At 51.4% G+C, this 23,517-nt stretch overlaps 1 protein-coding gene across 1 annotated transcript in view; it reads right to left on the minus strand.

Moving 5' to 3' along the window:
- The window catches only part of CPAMD8 (C3 and PZP like alpha-2-macroglobulin domain containing 8), a 79,751-nt gene that overhangs the window by 35,883 nt on the left and 20,351 nt on the right, over positions 1-23,517 (minus strand). Inside the window, exons 12-19 of the mRNA XM_029919000.1 lie at positions 23,053-23,223; positions 19,444-19,572; positions 13,093-13,276; positions 11,623-11,795; positions 10,649-10,798; positions 10,147-10,305; positions 8,597-8,739; positions 4,955-5,017 (exon numbers count right to left, since the gene is read on the minus strand). Coding sequence (XP_029774860.1) covers positions 4,955-5,017; positions 8,597-8,739; positions 10,147-10,305; positions 10,649-10,798; positions 11,623-11,795; positions 13,093-13,276; positions 19,444-19,572; positions 23,053-23,223 — 1,172 coding nt within the window. The remainder of the gene's footprint in view (positions 1-4,954; positions 5,018-8,596; positions 8,740-10,146; positions 10,306-10,648; positions 10,799-11,622; positions 11,796-13,092; positions 13,277-19,443; positions 19,573-23,052; positions 23,224-23,517) is intronic.

Raw genomic sequence — 23,517 nt, forward strand, 5'->3', positions numbered from 1 at the left:
TTTTAAGTGGCAGAACTTTCACCAGCTTCATATGGTCACAGTCAACGTTCCCGTGGACACTGGATGCCACCCGCCTGCCCCTCAGGAGATATCTACTCTTCCTGGCCGGGCATCTTTATCCCACAGACTCCAGAGAGCCTGACTCTTGGTTAGAAACCTTTGTGTGATTTTTTTAGGCCTGACTATAGGCCATTACAAAGGCTTTCCCTGGCAGGCATTCAGGGGAAGCCGCCCTCCCCACACCAGGCTTGTGGCCCAGCCGGTGTCCTGTGGTCTCTGAGGGGAACTGTAGTCAGGCCCCTGGGCCCCTGGCTGGCCATGCTTTTCCCATATTTGCCTTCCCAGCCCCAATGCCTCCATTCCTAGCTCTGTGTGTTTTTAGGGATCTGCCTGGGCCCCAAGGTCAGCAGGTGTCTGAAGACCTCTGCCAAGGCCTCCTTATCATGGGAGGAAACCTTGAAGGCACTTCTCCCCACTGTGGCTCGGCACCCAGTACGTTCCTCCCTCCATTCTGCAGGTGTCAGGGCCCATAAAACTGCCGCAGCCTTTTGTCCAGGGCTCCCTCCACAGTCTGACCCGCCTGCAAGGTGCGCCGTTCTGTGGGGAAACCGGAACCGGGAGCATCGGGCTACACGTCACAGTAAGGATGAAAGGGCTTCACCAATACTTTCACTATGGCTTCTTGTCATTGCCTGACTTGGCCACTCCAACACCTGACAGCTCAGCTCGCTCTCCCTCTCTCCAGCTCAGCCTAGCTCTTGACAGCCCCCACCCAACCCACCTTGGTGCATCTCGACCCTTGAGCCTCATCCAACTGCTCAGAGTTACCTGCCTGCACCGAGTTACCTGCTTTCGCACTCATATCACACCGGGCTCTGCCCACCAAGCTGGGGTCATTCCTTCTGCCCCAAATAACCATGAAACAACCACAAGAATGGGAGCTGCCCACCAGCCTGGCTGGGCTCTAGTTAGGGGCCTGGAGCTGAGTGGTGCACTGTGACTACCCCCAAACAACTCACAGAGGGGAGTTGGGCAGCATAACCAAGGACAGAACATCCTGGGCACTGGAACCAGGATACTGTCCCCGATCCCCACCATGTGCCCCAAACAAGGTCCCTCCTTTGTGCTGCCATCTCAAAACTGCTATAAGGCACACAGACACCAAAAAGCACAGTGATGGAAGTAAGGCCCTCTTTATGAGTAATTACATTAAACATAAATGGATTAATGTGGGGAGCTGCAAAGATCAGCCGCCTGCAGGCAAGGAAGAGTCACTCCCTGTGGGGAGCTGCCAGGAAAACAAAGATCAGCAGTCTGCAGGCAAGGGAAGCGTTATTCCGGATTCAGGGCTGGAGACAGCCAGCCTGGAGAGCCAGAAGAACAAAGATCAGCCGCCTGAAGGCAGAGTAGTGTTAATCGCTCCCCCCCCTCCCCCCCACCGCTCAGCGCTGCAGACAGCCAGTCTGAGCCTTCTTACTGATCCCTTAGGCGCTGTGTTGAATTTGCAGTTTCAGTTTCAGCTCCAGTCTCCCCTTATTTACTTGACCCTGTTTCTTAGCAACCCACCTAGGTCAGCTGCCTTGTCTCCCCGCCTTGAACCCTCTATAAGATGTTTGTGTTCTTTCAATACACTGAAGCTTGATCAGAAACTTTGTCTTGCCTCCACTCTCTGTGCTCCCTGCCCTACCCTATTCTCACTCCCTCCCTCAGGAACCTGTGTCGACCGACCAGCCGGGTTGGAACAGTCAGATTAAGCTCTCCAATCAAAAAAGCAGAGATGGACAGAGTGAATTAAAAAACATGACCTGACTCCCTGCTGTCTACAAGAAACTCACTTTAGCAGCAAAGGCAAAAATAGGTGGAAAGTGCAAGAATGGAAAAGACATCCCCGACCAACTGAAACCAAGAGGCAGTGGCCGTGGCTGTCCTGGTGTGAGACAAGGGGACACTAAGTCAAGAAAGGGTATATGAGAGACTAAGAAGGACATGAGATATTAATAAAAGGTTCCATGCAGCAAAAAGATATAAGAACTACGAACATGTACACACCTAATAACAGACCACTGAGATACATGAAACAGGCATAAAGGGAAAGAACTGAAGCAAGAAATAAAAAGCTCTACAATAACAGTTGAGGACTTCAATAGCCCGGTCTGAATAACAGACTGAGCAACCAGACAGAAGATAAGTAAGCGAGCAGAAGACCTAACCCGATAAAGCAACTAGATCCAGAGGCATTCACAGAACTCTACCGAGCGACAGCACGCACATTCTCTGGTGCACCCAGGACAGTCTTCAAGAAAGACCATGAGTAAGGCCACAGATGAGGTCTCAGGAAATTTTAAAAGGGAGATATTATACAAAGTATCTTCTCCGACCACAGTGAGTCAAAGTTAGAAGTTAGTAAGAAAAGGAAAACCGGAAAATTTAAAAATCTGTGGAGATTCAAGGACACCTTATTTTTTATGTTTATTTATTTATTTCGAGAGAGAAAGGGCATGAGAGCATGCATGCAAGCAGGGGAGGGCAGAGAGAGAGTCCCAAGGAGGCTCTGCGCTGTCAGCACACAGCCCGACACAGGGCTCTCTCTCACAAACGTGAGATCATGACCTGAGCCGATGAAATCAAGCATTCGAATGCTTAACCAACTGAGCCACCCAAGTACCCCATCAACAACACATTTTAATTAACCAATGGATCAAAGAAGAGACCACAAAGGGAATTTTTAAATACTCAGAAATGAATGAAAACAAAATGTAACACACCAAAACCTATGGGATGCAGTAAAAGCAGTGCTGAGGGGAAAATTTATAGCTATATGTGTATTAAAAAAGAAAAAAGATCTTGGGGCACCTGGATAGTTCAGTTGGTTAAGAGTCTGCCTCTTGATTTTGGCGCAGGTCATGATTTCACGGTTCCTGAGTTCAAGCCCTGAGTTCCTGATGGTGCAGAGCCTGCTTGACATTCTCTCTCTCTCTCCCTCTCCCTCTCCCTCTCCCTTCCCTCTCTCTCTCCCCCCTACCCCCGTCTGCCTCTACCCCACTTGTACATGCACGTACACACTCTCTCTCTCAAAATAGATGAATAAACTTTAAATAATAATAATAAGAAAGATCTCAAATACACAACCTGATTTCACGACTTAAAGAACTAGATAAAGAAAAACAAACTAACCCCAAAGCTAACGGAAGGAAGGAAATAATAAAGATTAGAGCAGAGATAAAGGAAATAGAGAACAGGAAAATAATAGAGTATCAACAAAACCATAAGCTGATTCTTTGCACAATCTATGACACTGACCAGCTTTTAACTAGGCAGACGAAGGGAAAAAAGAGAGAAGCCTCAAGTAACTAAAATATGAAATGACATAAACATTTGCACATCAAGAATGTAGATAATCCAGATGAAATGGTCAAATTCCTATAAATGCAAAACCAACCAAGACTAAATTACAAAGAAATACAAAATCTGAACAGACCCAGAACTGAACAGACCTCTAGGGAGATTAAATCAATAACGCAAAATCTCTTTACGAAGAAAAAGCCCTGGACCTGATGGCTTCACTGGTGAATTCTACCGAACATTTAGTGAAGAGCCCTTGTGCGCTGCTGGTGGGAATCTGAAATGGTGCTGTCACTGTGGAAAGCACTATAGAGGTTCCTCAAAACGATTAAACACACAGGGCACCTGGGTGGCTCAGTCAATTAAGCATCCAACTTTCAACTCTTGGTTTCAGCTCTGCTCATGATCTCACGGTTTTATGAGTTCGACTCCACATCGGGCTCTGCACTGACAGTGTGGAGCCTGCTTGGGATTCTCTCTTTCTCCCTCTCTCTCTACCCCTCCCCTGCTCACGCTGTCTCGGTCTCTCTCAACAAACAAACAAACCAATTAAACATAGATTCAACATACGATCCAACAATTCTGCTTCTGGCTATACACCCAAAGAACTGCAAGCAGGGTTTCGAAGAGCTATTTGCACACTTGTGTTCCTAGCAGGGTTATTTCTAGTAGCTCAAAGGTGGCAGCAACCAGAACATCCACCTTGTTTAAGGTGCCAATCCTGGTACCGGACACGTTACCTAGCCCCGCAAAACCCAGCGCCCAGAAAGCAGATACATTTGACAGATTTGTATAATAACAGATAGCCCATCTTAGAGTCAGACCCCCACGACAAAATGTAATCATCGGGATCTGTTCTGACCCGGAGTTAAGTCTTTCCATAATGGGGACACACACAATTGTGAACGCAGCCCGAGGCACCCCCAGCGGTGAGCTCAACGCTGTGATGACCACGTGCCATGGCATCTCATGTCTAGGAGGTCCCCCCACCCCCTGCCACCTCTGCTCAGCAGCAAGCCCACCCATGGCCCGGGGGCGTCTGACCTTTCATGCCTAACTAGTTTCCCAGGGCAGGCCCCCAGCCCCCTCCTAGTACCACCGGTGTTCTGACCCCAGGCCTTGAAAGAAAACACAGCCAATAGCATCTGGCAGGAATTTGGCACAGCAGGCCTTCTTCAAAAAGAACTAAAAGAGGGAAAATGTGGAAAGGAAATGTGCTGAGCAAAGCAGCCTGTTTTGTGGGCAGGAGCCCGAGGCCCCTGAGGAGTGGCGGGGGAGGGCGGGGTTGGGTCAAGTTCACGTTCCAGGGAACTGTAATCGTTTTAATGAGCTCGTTACGCAAACACAGCGGATAGAGTTACCCCAAGTGGGAGTCGTCAGAGGCACGAAGCCCCTGCATTTCATATTTCCTGAGCAGATGTCCGAGGCTGCAGTGGGATCTGGGGCTGACTTCATGGCTTTGAGGTTTTACGTGTTAGAAAAGGATGCCCAAAGCCTTACTCAGATGTTGATGTCAGATCTGAAAGCAAACCCACTGGGAGCAATCTGGACTTGGACGAGTGCCTGTGAGTCAGCCCGCAAACAGGACGCAGGAAAGGAAATCTTACTGTACCTGATGTTGAGACAGTGCCAAATCCATGTTTCGGGGAAGAAGGTCCTTTTCCTCTTCTCTGCCCTATGAAAATCGAAAAAGAAATGATGAAGTTTCACGGGCATAATGTAATTCTGCTACCTGGCAGGTTAACATGGACGCAAGTAGAACGTGAACACGTTAGTCCTACCTGTAGAGGTGAACATTCTACTGGTCAAGGTGCAGTGTGTTAAATCTCTTGGCTGCCCATTAACATCCTACTTGATTAGGACGGAAGGTAATTCTTTTACCCGGCAGGGTTAACACTCTACTGGATTAGGGCTAGTAGAAGCGAAGCGTCAAAGACTTGACACAATCGCCTTAAATCAACAGGCACGTCACATCCTGAGGTTAGAAGGGTTGCGTCCTCCTCTTCGCTAATTTCCCTCCCGGAGTTTGCCACTGTCTTTCTGCCTCATCACATCGAGCTCTCCACGCCTGCCCAACCCCTCCCCGTTTCCTGATGAGCACCTTCCATTCCTGGTTCAACCTCAGGAGCCTCACAAGCTCACCTTCTTCAGCGACTGGCTTGTTCTTAAAATAATAATAATAATAATAATAACAACAATAATAATTATAATAATAGGGCCACCTGGGTGGCTCGGTCAGTTAAGCGTCCAACTCTTGGTTTCCGCTCAGGTCATGAACTCATAGTTTGTGAGTTCAAGCCCCACGTCGGAGCCTGCTTGGAATTCTCTCTCTCTCCTTCTCTCTCTGCTCCTCCCCCTGCTTGCTCTCTCTGTCCCTCAAAATAAATAAATACTTTTTCTTAAAAGTTTAAAAATCATAAAAACAATCAGGGCACCTGGGTGGCTCAGTCAGTTAAGCATCCGACTTCAGTTCAGGTCATGATCTCACCAGTTCATGGGTTCAAGCCCCACGTCAGGCTCTGTGCTGCCAGCTCAGAGCCTGGAGCCTCGCTTTGGATTCTGTGTCTTCCTCTCTATCTGCTCACACTGTCTCTCTCTCAAAAACAAATAAAAACATTAAAAAAAATTTTTTTAAATCACAAAAACAAGCACAACTTGAAGTCTGGCAAAACTTCTCAAATTAAAAATGCTCACATCCTTTCAACCTGCAGTGTCTCTCCGAGGAAGGTGCCCTGGAAATACCCATGGAGACAAGTGCCAAGATGGAAAAACGGACCGGTTCTGGCAGCAAACAGGCAAAATCCCCATCAAGAGGGCGACTGGGTTAATCAAATGGCAGTACATTCACGAGAAGGCATGTTACATGTCACCTTCATGAGTGAGGTCAGTGTGGATATACTGACATGGACTGGTCTCCAAGACTTATTGTTGACTTCAAAAATGGAGGCACCGGACAGTACTGTAGTATTATCCCACTGTTTAAAAAAAAATCCTTGGGGCATCCAGGTGGCTCCATCAGTTAAGCATCAGACTTCAGCTCAGGTCATGATTTCACAGTTCATGGGTTTGAGCCCCACATCGGGCTCTGTGCTGACAGCTCAGAGCCTGGAGCCTGCTTTGGATTCTGTGTCTCCCTCTGTCTCTGCTCCTCCTCCACTCATACTCTGTCTCTGTCTCTCTCTCAAAAAATAAATAAACATTTGTTAAAAATCCTTGTATATGCACAGAAAATTTCTAGAAGGATCTCTAAGAAAGTATTGACCATGGTTGCTTCTAAAAAGGGAATGGAGGGAAACTTACATTCAATTCTATAAACTTCCACATTGCTTGAAAAAAATGTAAGCCACTGCGTATAGTTAAGAAAAATATCGTGTCTTCAGAATACAGATGTACGGATGGGCTATCCATTTACAAAAAGACACGGATGCTTGCTTTCAAAGGCATTTGTTATGCCTTTCTACATTGGGATTTACAACTGCCTTTGTGGTTTGGGGTTTCAGAAAATTACTTTCAGATCCACTCCAGGCCAAGCTCTTGGGGGTCCTGTGCATGAGAAGGTCAGGACCCCCAAGGCACTGACTGGTGGGTGGGGGCCCAGAGGACAGTGTTACACCTCCCTCCCACAACCCCATCCTAGAAATACTGCGGTGTGCATCCAAAGTACCACAGGGGGAGCCTGGTTTGCCCATGCCGTGCTTGGAGTTTGGAAACTGGGACACTCACGGGCCTGCCACACTCCTGCTAAGTGTGCAGACCAGGCAAGAACCCAGGAGAACAAAGTATCCAGGATCTAAGTCTAGGTAGAGAAGGTGTGAAAGACGGAGAAGGCTTTTGTGGACAGGCTCATCAGGGTGGAAGGTCTTTTGGGCCACTTCTGGCTGAACGAGGGCCGAGGAGTGTGGGGCCCACTCTCAAGGTCTCAGGAGAGACCAGATGCTGAGCCACTACTGACCACGCTGACGCCAGCCTAGCCCTTTGGTTCTGTGCCCTTCTTGGAGGCGTGGGTAGGAGACAGTACAGCTAAGGCCTGCCTCCTGAGTCCCAGCCCCTAAATCCAGAGAGAGTGGGAGCCAAGGTCTCCAGAACACTCCCCCTTTCCCAGCTGGCTGGTTGAGACCTGGGCCTGAGGAGGTAGAAAGAGAGGCAGCAGAGGAGGGGGTGAGAGAGAAGGGAAGGGAGACAGAAAAGAACAGGAGAGAGGAGAAAACAACACCTCCTGTGAAGCAAATGTTTCCATGACTCCAGGCACAAAGCTACAAGTCCAAGGGGAGATGTGAACTCCTCTCTCTCAGTCATTGATAAGTTAACAAACAGACAAATGAGACATGAGCAAGAATATGGTGAATATAGGTATCACCATCAATAGGCTGGACCTAAAGTATGCAGAGAGAGCCCTGTACAGAAATGATGGGGACCTGGATCTTCTTTTCCATAAGATACACACATTTACAAAAACTTACCACACAAAAAGTCTTCAAGGTAAGAACAGGACAATAGATAACACACAGACCCTGTTCCCTGACCAAATGCAAGTCTGATACAAATTTTAAAAAAACACATTAAAATATTAATTTAAAAATATCACTTGAAATTTTAAAAAGTGTCCACTTCTGCACAAGTCACAGCTCAAAAAGTTAGAACCTATTTGGAATGGAGCAATAATGGAAACGCTTCACAGCACAACTCAGGTGCTGTCAAAGCAGCACCGTGAGGGAAATTCATACCCTTCAAAGGGCTTAAATGTGTAGAGTTCAAATAAGAGACTGAAAAGTATTATTTGGTGTCCAACGTGAAAAGGCAGATAATTGGAGTGGAAAGGGAAGGAGAGAGGAAAAGAACGAAGAGGAGGAAAGAGATAATAGAAAGACCTTTCTAAGTATAGTCCCTTGGAGAGGGAGGACCAAGCCCCAGCTTCCCTCCCCACCCCAACCCCTCTGTTCCAGGCAGTTCTGCTCCTGAGGCACCTTCCTATCTCTGCACTCCCAATCCCATGCACTCGGGTGTGGCCAGGGACTGGGGAGGGGTCTGGCATGCTTGGTTCCCTGAGTCCTACTAGGTCAGTAGTGACTTTGTCCCCAGGGTACCCTGGGACATTTTTGGTTGCAACAACTGGGGGAAAGCGGTGCTATTGGCACCAGGTGGGTGGAGGCTGCTCGGCACCCAAATGTGCATGGAAAGCCCCACCACGGAGAATGGTCCAGCCCCTAAAGTCCACAGGATGAGGTCAGACAACCCAGCTCGGGGTAGCAATTACCTGGGGGGTTGTCTGGAGGACCCTGCTGCCACCAGGCTCCCCGTGTGGGGCTGGAAGGCAGGAACAGCCTCGTCAGTGTAGAGGCCGCCATCTTGTCGGTGGTTCAGGCTCACCAGGTCGGTCATCACCACCAGTCCCGTTTCCTAGGCAACAGACAGTGACGTGGATGGGAAGACCCCAGAAGTTCCATCTCTGTGGGGCTACCAGCCCAATATCCTCTGCTCTGGGCTTGTGACACAGGCTGAGGAGATCACGGGGCCCAGTGACCATGCAAGACAGAGCACAGGAGAGGCCAGCCTATCTGTGGCTCAGGCACCAACAGCCACATGGATGATTCCTTGGATGTGAAATATCCAGAACAGGTAAATACACAGAAACAGAAAGTAGATTAGTGGTTGCCAGGGGTTGGGGAAGGGGCACAGGGAGCCACTACTCACGGGGAAGGGACGAAAGTGTTCTAGAACCAGACAGAGGTGCTGGCCACACAACACTGTGAACGCCCTAAACGCCACTCAGTTGTGCATTTTCGAATGGCTCGTTTTCTGTTCGTTCTTTTCATTGTCAATTTCACAATTTAAAAAACTCGGTTGGCTCCATGCCTGATCTGGACCAGAGACAGATGAAGATGGGCTGCAACTGTTACCATTACTATCTCCACCCCTGTGCTAAATACCGGGAGGAACTAGACTTCAGGGAAGCCCCACCCCAGACCGCGCAGCTCCGCTTTGGGAATACGGAATACAAAGTCAGTGAGTCGGACTCAGAAGCATCGCCCCTTAATTCCTGAAGCGGCCAGGGCCCAGCAATTCAAACGGCCAGGCGTGCGACGAATGTGTAACTGAAGCATCATTTGTTCCAGCACAGATATAGATACACGTATAAATATCCAGACAAATGTAGACGCGTAATGTTTTTTAGCTAATAGAGCAACATGTTAATTGTGGGATCCTGGCAGTGAGTTATATACGTGCCTGTTAACCTTGTTCCGCTTTTCTGTAAGTTTGAAATTTTCCCATAATCAAAATGGGGGGGGAAAGGATGCATTTTTAATGATTTTTTATAACTGGGGGTGGAAAGTGGAGCTATAAAAGGGCTGTGCATTCGTGTGGAGACGGCCAGCAGGCTCGTGTGGGCTCCTGGTACGATCTAGAATGATACTTGTGTCTCCTGCACTCCTGGTAGTCTGGGCCCCGCAGTCAGAAAGGAGGAGGGACAATGTGAGCCACGAATGTCACCGTGGGCGAGCCTGCCGTGAGAGCACGGCTGCCTGCTCCCAGGGCGAAGGTTTTCCTCCTGGCAAAGCACCCTTAGCATCTCTGCTCCGACCCAAGTTCAAGTTACTAGTCGCCACCCACAGCATTCTGCTCTGGTCGGTCTTGCAAATCAGGAGAGTCTGCTTATGAGCTTTCACTGGGGAGAATCAAACTAGTTCTGCCCCAGTAAAAGTTTGGAAATCTCCTCCCTGAGCATCTCTGTATCCCAGAGTGCATTTGTTTCAAGGTGAGGGGAGCTTGGAAGGGGGCGGTGGGTCTAAGACCATCTGTTCTTACGGCGAAGGCCGACCCGGAGTCCTTGGTGACGCCCCAGAGCCACGGGAAGACGGAGGAGCGCCTGCGTCGGGCTGCCGGTCCAGCCCACCAGAAGGACCCATCCTCCCGGGACCCCCCAAAGGCATGAGAAACGTCATAATCTTCCAATTCCCGGAAAACCTACAGGCAAAGGAGAACAGGGATCAGTCAACCGGAGGTTTCTTTTCAACCCAAACTGGCTCTCGGGGGATCTGGCTGCTCCTTTCGTGAATATCACTTCGAGACAATCTCAGGAGATGGACGTTGGTGGTATTAGCCCATTCCAAAGATGGGCAGACTGGGGCTGGAAAGGTAGGACCTGGGACAGGGGTCTCTTGCAAGAGTCTGATGAATTTGGCTCTAAGATCTCTCAAGACAGCAATCAAGGATTGGGTTCCACGGTCAGAGAAGGAAACTGGCTCACATGGAAAGGGAGAGACCCTCTCGAGGGTGCTGGGGCCTGGCCCCCGGGGGGCCCACTCACCTGGGCGGGAGTCAGCCGAAACCCAGACCTGACCAGGTAGACGCTCTTGTCCACCGCGGTGACGCACACACAGCTGCCCCTTGCTGCCCTGACCCGCAGGTCAACAGCCTCCCCAGGCTGGGTCTCGTTTGCTGAATACGTCAGTGACACCTGGATCCAAACACAGCGGCAGAGAGGCCGGGAGCCCAGGAAACTCTCCTGACTCGCGCGCCCACCCTCTCTGCCTGCCGAGGAGAACCGGTCCTGGCCGGCTCAGCTGGGACCCTGGCCTTGCTGCCCAGGTGAGGACAAGGGCGGGAGGCAGCGTGAAAGGAACAAGGCTGGTACAACTGGAACATTCTATGCAGAGGAGGGGAGAGGTGGGGGGAGACAGGCATGGGCTGAGGGCACGTTGGCAGCTGGCTTCAAAGAATGCAGGGAGTGGGGCACCTGGGTGGCTCAGTTCGTTAAGCGTCCGACTTCAGCTCGGGTCATAATCTCACAGTCTGTGGGTTTGAGCCCTGCGTTGGGCTCCGTGCTGACAGCTCAGAGCCTGGAGCCTGCTTCCGATTCTGTCTCCCTCTCTCTGACCCTCCCCCCATTCACTCTCTGTCTTTCTCTCTCAAAATAAAGAAATTAAGAAAAAAAAAAGGATGCAGGGAGAGGAGGCAGAAGGCTGAGCACACTCCTGGGGACATGAGTGGTGGCCCTTAGATCTGGAAGACAGTGGGGACAGAGAACAGCTGATTGCATTCTTGGCCTGTGACAAATACAGTCTCCACCTGGGTGACTTCTGCAGGCGCTCCAGTAAAGGTGCAACCTTGGCCGCAATTATTCCCGAAGGCCGGGCCACCCTCGCCGTCCTGCCCGAGATACCGTCCGGGAGCCCGAGTGGCAGCTCTGCACGGCCCAGGGCGGCACGGACACGCTGGAGCCTCTAGCCCTGGGTGGCGCTTGCCTGTCCCCACTCCCCTGGTCGGTCCCCCGTGTTCTACCTGGTTTTCAAAGAAGGTCTCAACAGCAAACTGGAGACTGTCGGCAACGCCTTCTCCGTTCTCCCTGACATAGAAGACCAGCAGGCGGCCAAGGGGGGCCATGCTGGGGGTCACGGCGAGCCGGAGAGAAGTCACACACACGTTGACCTCAGCTGCTGGGGCTGGAGGGGGCTCTAAGACCAGGCAAAGGAGGGGAGAGGCGTGAAGAGCCGGTACCCCACAATGGGACCAGCAATGCCCCAGGTTGCCCTGGGGATGACTTGGGGTGCAGCATGAGGAGGTGTGGGCCCAGGGCAAGAGCCCCATGGCTACCTGCGCCACCGAGAAGGGAACAGAAGCCCAAAAGGATGTGGGTGTATGATTCCCAAAGCCCCATTCAGGCCATCGGTTCTCACCTAGGACCATGCTGCCCCCCAGGGGACAGTTTTGGCTGTCACGACTTGGGAGTGCCACTGTCATCTAGTAGGGTGGGGGCCGGGGATGCTATTCAGCCCCTTTGCGGTGCACAGGACGGCCCCACCAATGGGAGAATGATCCAGCCCTGAACATCAGTAGTGCCAAGGCTGAGAAACTCTGCCTCCTCATGAGAGAGACTTTGTCTTCCTGCGTATCTATCTATGCACCTATCTATCATCTATATCTATCGATCTTCCTATCTATGAACTATGAATGAATGTATCCATGAATCTGAGTGTAAGTCTAAGTATTTAGGGATCTGTGGATCTATCCATCCATCCATCCATCCATCCATCCATCCATCCATCCATCCATCCATCTATCTTCCTGTCTGTCTGTCTGTCTGTCTATCTATCTATCTATCTATCTGATTCTCACCTACAGGTGACTTCCCCTTAGAGACACTGCCAATGTCTGGAGACTTTTTAGGTCTCCATACCGTGTGTGAATAGGTTGCTACTCGCACCAAGCGGGTGCAGGCCGGGGATACGGCTCCCCACCCCACAGCACAGAGGATGCCCCCACCACAAATGGTCTGTCTTCTAGTGCACCCAGCACCCAGTTTGGGGATTTTGCTTCAGGCAGAAGGGCTATGAAGGGAACAGGGCTAGGGAAGACCCAGTGGAGGTGACGGATCTTGTAGGGAGCACGTGGAATCAAGGGGAGGAGGAGGGCTGCTAAGTGGGGTGGGGGGGTGACCTGGGCAGAGGCGGAGTGGCCCGCAGCAGATGGCAACACAGTCCAGTGTGGGCTGGCACGGGGGTCCAGGCCGTGGCTCGCCTCCCCCAGTGCCCTGCAGGCATGCAGTGAGGACACCCTTGAGAGGACGTGTCCACCCCCTGCAGTTGACGTCTGCCCACCCTCCTGGCCCGAGCCCCTCTCTCCTGGGACACTCGCCCTCCACCCTGAAGTGGGCACTTCTCCAGGCTGCATCCCTTCATTTCTGGGGTGCCTGCCCCAGAGCCAGTGGCTCACAAGGAAGAGCAGGGAGCCCCAGCCCATGGCCCGGCTCACCTGTCTCAAAAAGGTGCATTAAGCGAATTGGCTTCTCCGGGACCGCCCGCCGGCTCCTCTCCTGGGTGATGTGGGCGGGCTGCCGGCCCGAGAGCACGATGTTGCCCCTCGCGGCCACCTCGTAGTACAGGGTGAAGTTGCAGGGACACGTGGACTTCACGGGGAACAGCGCCTCCTCTCCGACCTGTGGGAGAGACATGCAGTACGGGGGGGCCCTGCCCGGCACCCATGCCGGGCCGATGGCTGTTCTGGGGCCACGGGGAGTGCTGGCCGCTGAGCAGACAGCCGGGCACCCAGGTGCTGGCCGTGTGGCCTTGAGAGCGGATCAAACGTGCTAACGGTGTGGAACCTTTCGACAAGGTGATAGCGCAGTAAAATGGCCCAAAATGCGGTCTGGCCTTGGCCCCCCAGCTCCTGGGAGGGGATCTCTAAGCCTTTGAACTGTCCTGCCTGACAAGTTGCTCTGCTCTCCTGAGGTCTCAGCCATGTCCGGGTGACTGACCCCCAGTAAACCCCAGGCCCTCAGCACCCCTGGTCACACATCTGTAAGGGTCTAGCGTCCGGGACATATAAAGAGCTCTCACAACTCAGCAACGAACCGACAACTTTCTGAAACTTAAAAACAGCAGGGGAAGCTGGATGACGGATAGACGGGCTCTCTGTGCACCGTCTGAGCACCTCTTCTGTAAATCAAAAATTATTCCAGAATTTAAAATTGGGAGCACCTGGGTGGCTCAGTCGGTTACGCTCCTGACTCGACTTCGGTTCTGGTTATGATCTCAGGGTTCGTGAGTTCAAGCCCTGCGTTGGGCTCTGTACTGACAGCACGGAGCCTGCTTGGGATCCCCTCTCTCTTCCTCTCTCTCTACCCCTTCCCAACTCACACTCCCTCTCTCTCAAAATAAATAAATAAACTTAATACAATAAAGTAAAACAAAACAAAACAACAAATATGAGGGGCACTTGGGTGGCTCAGTCAGTTAATCATCCAATTTCAGCTCAGGTCATGGTCTTGTAGTTTGTGAATTCGAGCCCCTCGTCAGGCTCTGTGCTGACAGCTCATGAGCCTGGAGCCTGCTTCGGGTTCTGTGTCTCCCTCTCTCTCTGCCCCTCCCCTGCTCACGTGCTCTCTCTCTCTCAAAATAAGTAAATAAACTTAAAAATAAAATAAAATAAAGAAGTACAATAACAGATTACAACATACTGAAAGATTTTTTTAAAAGTCCTAACGTCCGTAATACTCAAAACAACACAGCAACAAAAATAATGGCAGGGAAAAGAGATGGAAAGTTCTTTCTTTTTTTTCTTTTCCTTCTTTGAAAGTTCTTTCCGTTTACAGAGGACATACCGGCTAATACATGTAGAAGGAATCACAGAACTCGGGACTGCCATCGGGCAGCCCTTTCCGTGATAACAGATGATGACAGCCAGAAGTGTGGTGCGGCTCACGGCACCGGGGGAAAGGCTGGTGGGTCGGGACATTGTGGCAGGGAGGGGCCTCAGACCAGCACCCCGGATGATTCAGTAGCTCGCCCCACAGGGAAAGAGCTGGTAGGAATCTGACACCAAGGAAGCATAAGATCAGCTCCAGGACCAGTGGGGTCTCCTAGGTCGGCACCTCTTGACAGGATGCTACAAAAGTAGCACATATGCAGTAATTTTGCCTGATTCTCATTCAGGATGTGGGCTAATCTCCAAGACCACAGGCCCGAATTCTTCACAAAAGTCACGGTGCTGAAAAGGCAGAGGTAGGGGCTGTTCAGATGAGTGCAGCTACGGACACAGAAGAGCCAAATGCAACACGTAAGTGAATCCTGAATGAAATGCGCACACACATGCCAACTCACATACGTGCATATGCAATATGTGCATATAGTTGCATATTTTTTACACATGTGTGCACAAGACTGTGAGCATTCACACGCAAGATAGAAGTCACATCCTGGAGACATCTTTGAAAATCTGAACACCGCCCGTGAATCAAAAAATATGGTAACGTAATTTTCTTAGATGTGACAACAGCTTTGAGGTCATGTTGAAGAATGTCCCTATTTTTAGGATGGATTATGCTCAAGTATTTAAGAGTGAAGCATCAGCATATCTGTAATTCATTTTCAAATGTTGCAAACACAAAAAGTCTAAAGAAATAGAGAGGTAGATGGGGCTCCTGGGTGGCTCAGTTGGTTAAGCCTCTGACTTCAGCTCAAGTCACGATCTCACTACTTGTGGGTTCGAGCCCCAAGCCAGACTCTGTGCTGATAGCTGGGAGATTGGAGCCTGCTTCCGATTCTGTGTCTCCCTTTCTCTGGGCCTTTTCCCTGCTCATGCTCTCTCTCTCTCTCTCTGCCTCTTTCTCTCTCTCTCTCTCTCAAAAAATAAAAAAATTGTTTTTAAATTAAATAAATAGATGATAGATGGGTGGACAGGTGGATGGACAGGTGGGTGGATGAGTTCATGGACAGGTGAGTGGGTGGATGGGTGAGTGGGTGGATGGATGGGTGGACAGGTGGGTGGGTAGGTGGACAAATGGGCAGGTAAGTAGGAGAATGGATGGATGGATGCATAGAAGCAAAATATGAAATCATAAAGCTAGGTGAAAGACATATGATTATACTTTTCTTATTTACAATTTCTAAGTTTGTAAATAGTCACCTTATAAAAAGACACCAAAACAGAAGTCCCCGTCTGTTTCAGACGTTAGGGGGGGAAAAGAACAGTCCCTTCCTCTTCTTTTGTGCTAACCCCACGACATCACAGCAACCCTAGAAGATCGGTTCCCAGATCCCGCTTACAGAGCAGCTCCCCCCTGCAAGGGCCTTCAAGCGGGAGGAAAGGGAAGGGACCCTGACTGGACCTGACTGGACCAGGCACGGCCACCCTTGTCTCAACGCCCTGAGGTCGCGCCCAGGGCCCTATCAATGACAGTCACGGTGGGGAGGGGCTGGAACCAGCTGACCCAACTCGGGCAGGATAGAGATGTCCTTCCACGAGCAAAGTCTGAGTGGCCCAGGCAAGTCCTTGCCTAATGGGAACAGTGGTAGCAGCCGCTGGGGGCACGGGGCTCCCTCCCGCCCCCACGGGAAGGCAGCCGATGCCAGCATGGCCACAACGTGCTGCTGGCTGAATAGCATTACCATGAGAACAGCATGTTCAGCCAAGCTGGGCATGATCTCATCTGGCCTTCTCTTTCTGAAACCCCTGCAGTGGGCCGCTTAGCCCCGGCACCAGGATTCCTCTGAGCTGCATCCCAGGGCTCCCCTCCCCCCTGAGGCCGAGGGCCTGGGCAGCAGCTCTCCGTGACCACCAGAGGTTTATGGGGCCGGTAAGGCCTGGGAGCAATCCCGGAGAGCCGCCACCATGCTGCGGCTGCCAGACTCTGCCCCTGGGCCTCTCGGTTAAGGGAGTTAACAGGGTGCTTTATGCTCTGTACACAAACATGTATCTTGTTCAATAGATGGGGATAAACACACTGCAGTTCATCCATTCTGGGCAAGACCACGGTTAAGAGAAAGAAGCCAATGTGAAAAGGCTACACGCTGGATGGACGCCTGGATGGCTCAGTGGGCTGGGCATCCAACTTTGGCTCAGGTCCTGATCTCGCGGCTCCTGAGTTTGAGTCCCGCATTGGGCTCTGTGCTGATGGCTCAGAGCCTGGATCCTGCTTTGGATTCTGTGTCTCCCTCTCTCTCTGCCTCTCTTCTCCAGCTCATGCTCGGTCTCTTTCTCTCTCTCTCCTTCAAATATAAACATTTTTTAAAAAAGGCTACATGCTATATGATTCCAACTACCACAGTCTCCCCTTCAGTTACCAGCCAGCAATGGCGTTCTGGAAGCCAGTGATCCTCCTGATGGACATTCAGAAGGTCAGGTGCAGCCTAATGCTTTGTCACAGCGCCTGCATCACTCACCGTGATGTGGGAACCCCCCTCCCACCCTCCCCCCACCCCAGGGACATGGGTGACGTTCCTCGGGCACTCCTGGCTGCCCAAGAACAAAGGAAAATGGGGGAAAACTGTGGTTAACTGGTAGAGATCCGTCATGCGGGCCAGGAGTCTCCATCAGCTTACAACTGCCTTAATGATTCACAAGGGAAAAAGCAATTCTATCCAGCACCAAACTTCCAGAAACCTCCAGATTTCATTTCCTGGGGCCCTGACACCACCCTCCCCGCCACAGGCTAGAAAACCTTACATCATCGGTCACTCCTCACAACCCTAGGGCAGCTCTTTCTGCTGCGGGTCCTGTCCACGCGCTTTAGGGAAGCGACCTGTTTGCACCAAAGACGTCTCAGAGAATTCTTTCTTAGCTGTACTTCATCTTCTTGTGTAGACATTTTACCATCTCGGGACCACAGAGAAGCAGAGTATGGAGTGTTTCCAGAGAAAGGAGCCACATCGCCATGACTCTGGTGACAGAGTGTCACAGCGGTTCTGTTTGATCACCACTGCTGTTAGTCTTACTGCACCTAATTCAGAAGTCAGTCTTTTCCTAGGCATGGACGTAGAGGAGCAAACAATGCACGTGGGGTCCGGCACCACATGCTGTATCAGCGTCCACTGGGGACATCGGGACGTATCCCCACGGATAAGGGAGGGAGCACTACCGCATACGTGTACTAGAAAACAGCTACGTTGAGCTGCTCCCTGGGCATTTGATGGCCGGACTAAGCTGCTCACACCCAGAGCCTGGACACTTAGATAAGGACCCGAGCTCAGGATTCTGGCTCCAAGTTTCTGCTTCACTTTTCTCCGGGGGGGGGGGGGGGGGGGGGGGGCTTTAAAATAACCACTTAGCACTGACTCTCCCCAAAAGCTATGACCTCCTCCCCAACCGCCTTATGAGTAAAAGGTGCTTACTACCCTGCTGTCTGTCTCCTGCTCGCTTGTGACCTGGGACAGAGGACGGCCCTGCCCCCCATCCTTCACTTTGCACCCGCCCACCCACTCTGGGATCTGTAAATAAATCTTATGACTTGACTTCCTCCTCTGTGTGTGTGTGTGTGTGTGTGTGTGTGTATTGAAACTGCCTCCAATAAAAACAACCCCGGAGGTTTTCGCTTCTCCCAAGACAATATGACATTCTGGAAAAGGCAAAAGTACAAACACAGTGAAAAGATCAGTGGTTGCAGTGGGGGGGGCAGGGGTAGCAGGGAAGGAGAGATGAACCGACAGGTAGGTGGAGCCCAGAGGATCTTTACGGCCGTGAAACCATTCTGTATGATACTATAACACTGGGAACACTATGTCTCCCTCTCTGCCCCTCCCCCACTCATGCCCTGTCTAACACTGTCTCTCAAAAATGAATACACGTTAAAAAAGTTAAAATAAGGGCGCCTGGGTGGCTCAGTCAGTTAAGCGTCCAACTTCGGCTCAGGTCATGATCTCACGGTTCGTGGGTTCAAGCCCCACGTCAGGCTCTGTCCTAACAGCTAGCTCAGAGCCTGGAGCCTGTTTCAGATTCTGTGTTTTCCTCTCTCTCTCTGACCCTCCCTTGCTCGCACTGTCTCTGTCTCTCAAAAATAAAAAAAAATTTTTTTAATTAAAATAAGGGGCACCTGGGTGACTCAGTTGGTTAAGGATCCAACCGGCTCAGGTCATGATCTCAGTTTGTGGGGTTGAGCCCCGCATTGGGCTCTGTGCTAACAACTCAGAGCCTGGAACCTGCTTCACAGAATCTGTGTCTCCCCCTCTCTCCCCCTTTGCCTACTCATGCTCTGTCTCTCTCTCTCTCTCTCCAAAAATAAATAAATGTTAAAAAAATTTTACAAAAAATTAAAATAAGTAAAACCCTGGATACATATCATTATACATTTGTCCAAACCCACAGAATCTGCAATACAAAGAGAGGACCTAATGTTCACGGCAGACCTTAGTTAATAACAGCACACTGATACTGACTCATTAACAATAAGACAGGTGCCACCCTAAGGCAGGCTGCTAATAATCGGGGACACTGCACGTGGCAGTGAGGGGGCACAGAACTCTGTACTTTCTGCTCAATTTTTACAGATCCCTGTCTCCACTCACATCTCATCAGGATTGTTGTATGACAGGGAAGAAGGAACATGAGTCTCAGCTCTAGGTCTGTGGGGAAACCTCGGTGCCTGGGCATTAGAAGTCTAAGCCTGCAGATGGCGGGAACCTGGGCCAAAGCTGGGGTCCGGCCTCAGGCCCAGGGGTGACAGCTCCCTGATGGGCCAAGTATATCGTGGTAAACGCCAGGGCGACATCCTAAATGTTCACCATAATAAAGCTATGGGCGTTCATCCAGAGGAATGCTGGAGGGGCGGGGGCCCTGCTGGGGCAAGCGCAGGTCCCCTGGAGGGGTGTGGAGGGCCCGCCGGAGCCTTACCTGCAGGGGGCGGGCCGGGGGCTGCAGCTGCACATAGCACTGGCTGGGGGAGTACCAGCTGTTGAGAGACAGGTAGCTGGGCAGGTACTGGGCCCCCACAGGCTTCCCGCGGAGTGCCGTCACCTTGGTCTGCGGAAAAGAGGGTACTAGGTCAAGGCCGGGATGCTGGGCGTAGGAAGGGGGGTCTTGGGGATGCTTCTGCCTGCCCTGGCCTGTAGCAGGTCCCTCCCGAGTTCCACTTCCCCATGGGGGAGCCCTCGCCCCAGTTCTCAGAGCACGGGGTCCAGTGTGCCTTTGCCCACCGTTCCTCAGCTCCAGGAAGCACATGTCCAAGACTGGTCACAGGTGTCAGGGGGTGGCCCAGGCAGAGGCAGGTGACTCATATGGCCACCAAGAGACAGCTCCATCATGGACATATTGGGAAACCCTCCCCACGCCCCTCTCTCTCTCTCTCTCTCTCTCTCTCTCTCTCTCTCTCTGACTTGCTAGCAGCCCTGGTGGTCTCTGGGAGGGGATAACAGGCCTGAGAAGGCGGTCAGAAGGAGTGGCTATGTGGGACAGCATCCTGGGGTTCGGGACCCTGCTCCCCACTGAGCTTGAGCCCTGCCCCAAGCCCTGAGTGGCTATACTGCTTTGCTCCTTTCAGCTTTGAACTTGTTCCCTTCACTCGGTCCCGCACAGGGGAGAGGCCAGAGGTGCAGGTCTAAGACCTCTGTGAGATCAAGAATAAAGAAGTGGGCCATGGGGCCCCTGGGAGGCTCAGCTGGTTAAGCATCCAACTCTTGGTTTTCAGCTCAGGTCCTGATCTCACTGTTCATGAGTTTGAGCCCCAGGTCAGGCTCCGTGCTGACAGTGTGGAGCCTTTTTCAGATTTTCGGTCTCCCTCTCCCTGACCCTCCCCTACTTAGACTGTCTCTGTCTCTCTCAAAATAAATAAACTTTAAAAAAAAGAGGGGGAGCACCTGGGTGGCTCAGTCAGTTACATGTCCAACTTCAGCTCAGGTCATGATCTCACGGTTTATGGGTTTGAGCCCCCCATCGGGCTCTGTGCTGACAGCTCAGAGCCTGGAGCCTGCTTCAGATTCTGTGTCTCCCTCTCCTTCTGTCCCTCTCCTACTCATGCTCTGTCTCTCTCTGTCTCTGAAAAATGAGTAAATGAAGGGGCGCCTGAATGGCTCAGTTAGTTGAACATCCAGCTTCTGCTCAGGTCATGATCTCACAGTTCGTGGGTTGGAGCCCCACATCAGGCTCTGTGCTGACAGCTCAGAGCCTGGAGCCTGCTTCGGATTCTGTGTCTTCCTCTCTCTCTGTTCCTCCCCTGCTCACACTGTCTCTCTCTCTCTCAAACAAACAAAAAAAATGTTTTTAATATTTAAGTAAATGAATAAGTAAATAATTTTAAAAATGAGTAAATGTTAAAAAAAAAAAAAAAAAAGAAGAAATTGGCCCAATTTTGGCCCCAGTTTCTGGGACATAGCATCCAAAGCCCTGGAATTTCCCGAGTGATGATGGCCCACCAAGCTAACTCAGGACCTGGAGGACAGGTTGGGGCTTTTGATACTAGCACCACATCCAGGGAGGAAGGTGACAGGAACCAGAGTCTGTCACGGGGCCAGTGATTCACACCTACATGACGAACCCCAATGGACCCCAAAGACACCGAAGCTGGAGTGAGCGCCCCCGGGTGGCAGTTCCCTGGGGACAGGGTCACACACCATGAGCCAGGAGGATGGTGTGTCCCAGGAACTCCAGAGGGACAGCTCCAGAAGCTCCAGATATGGGACCCTCCCTGCTCTCACCCCATGCCTCACTCTTTCTGGCTGGTCCTATTTGCTGCAAACACTTCCGGTTATAAAATCAGCCCCGGGGACGGAATGCCCAGCATGGTGACCGTGGCTAACACTGTACTGTAACCCTTGACAGTTGCTAAGAAGTAGATCTCAAAATTTCTCATCATAAGAGAAACATGTAGAGCTACGTAAGATGCTGGCTATTAATGACATGTATGGTGGTGTCTGTTTCATGACACGCACATACGGATTCACGGTATAGGCCTGAAACTAACATAGTTTTTATGTCAATTGTATCTCATTTAAAAAACAATTGACTTGGGAAGCATAGGTGGATTAGTTAAGTGTCTGACTCTGGTTTCAGCTCAGGTCACGATCTCACAGATCCTGTGTTCGAGCCCTGCACTGGGCTTGGGATTCTCTGTCTCCTCCTTCTGTGCCCCTCCCCCTCTCACTTGCTCGCCAAGAGCGCCCTCTCTCTCTCAAAAATGAATAAATATTTTTAAACATTAAAAAGAATTGACATTTAAAATTAGTTTTGCTTAAAAAAATTTTTTTTAATGTTTATTTATTTCTGAGAGTGAGAGAGAATGGAGAAGGGGCAGAGAGAGAGGGAGACACAGAATCTGAAGCAGGCTCCAGGCCCTGAGCTAGCTGTCAGCACAGAGCCCGATGCAGGGCTCGAACCCACGAACCATGAGATCATGACCTGAGCCGAAGTCAGGCACTTAACTGACTGGGCCACCCAGGCGCCCCAAGTTTTGCTTTTAAAAGAACAAAGACCTTTTCCTAAGCAGTATCTGGTAACAGAAATAAAATATCTTTCTATTTAAGTGACATTTTGGGGAAAAGCTTATTTTTACACATATACCTACGACAGAGAAAGTGTTTCAACTAATTCTGCTGTTTGTAGTCATTTCAGGGCTTCTCTGGAGGACTAATGGAAATAAAGGGACGTCTTGCGATCCTTGAGAAAAAGCTGTAATTGTCATTAGGAATCTGCAGCCGCTGATGGCCTAGAGAGCTCCAAGCTTGCCGCTTCGATGGTTAAAAAATCTTTAAGGACACGTCGCCCCACAGAGGACAGTCACCACAAGCGTCCTCGGCTCCCATCTACACATTTGCTCTAAGCTGCCCCCGCTTCCCCGCCATCCAGCGTCCGTGGGGCTGTCACAGAGCCAGACGTCCTATTCTGTCACTCCTGCTCCTCCTTCCCTGACAATGGGGTCCCGTGTCCTACTGATTTCTACCTTCACAGCTCCAGGCTTGCTGGTCTCTCGGTCATCACCTCTGTCTGACCACCTGTGCCCCCGCCCACCCCCCAGGTACCCTGTAATGTCACTGGAGCAACTGCTGGGTGGGTATCACAAACCAGGTCACTGTGTCCCCTCCTGGTGCTGCTCAAGCAGCCCTGTGAGGTGGGGGGCGCCAGCTCCCTCCTCCACATCTTCCTGAATGGCTCAGCCTGGCTGGGCCTCGCAGGACCCAATTACACTCTGATCGAGGGCCTCTGGGCCTCGCACATGCTGTTCCACCCTCCCAGAAGCAGTCTGGATGACCCTCGGCAAGGTCAGGAGTCCACATGGCGAGATCCCTTTGGGAAAGCCTCCCCAGCATGACAGTCAGGAGGCTCTGCCTCTCCTTGACCTCCTGCCTGCCCTGGGCTCTCCCCCAGTCAGACGCTCCACCCAAGACCATGAACTCCCTCAAAGCCGCGGCAGGCCGCAGGCCCTCTGAACCGATGCCTAAGCACGGAGCAGGGAAGGCACCCCGGCTGGGCCTGGTGGCTGAATGACAAGGGTCCAGGCGACTCACCCACCTCCAGCCACACGTGTTGGGCCGACATGGGGATGAAGGGGATTTCAAAGCCCACCAGCCCGCCCCACGACACAGATTCAGTGGTGTAGATGTTCTCCTTCGATGTCAGCTCTGCCCTGATCTGGACTGTCACCCCCTCGGCCGGGCTGCCATCCGGGTAGGACAGCTCCACCTGGAAGGGGTCACCAAAGATTCAACACAGTCAGGGCCACACCTCTCCCCATGCTGACCTACAGACATGACCCCACCCCCACCGGGATCTCAGCCAAACTCTTCACAGACATTGACAAGCTGATGCTAAAATTCGCAGGGAAATCACCAAATAACCAAAACAATCATGAAAAAGGAGGAACAGAGAGGAACTTGCACCTCCTAATTTCAAAACTATGAAGTTACAGTCATCAAGATGGACCTAGGAGAGACCTGGCGACCAGCGGCCCCGAATCGAGAGTCCGGGAATAAACCC

This window comes from Suricata suricatta, chromosome 12 (assembly GCF_006229205.1).
Source record: "Suricata suricatta isolate VVHF042 chromosome 12, meerkat_22Aug2017_6uvM2_HiC, whole genome shotgun sequence".
Lineage (NCBI taxonomy): Eukaryota > Metazoa > Chordata > Mammalia > Carnivora > Herpestidae > Suricata > Suricata suricatta.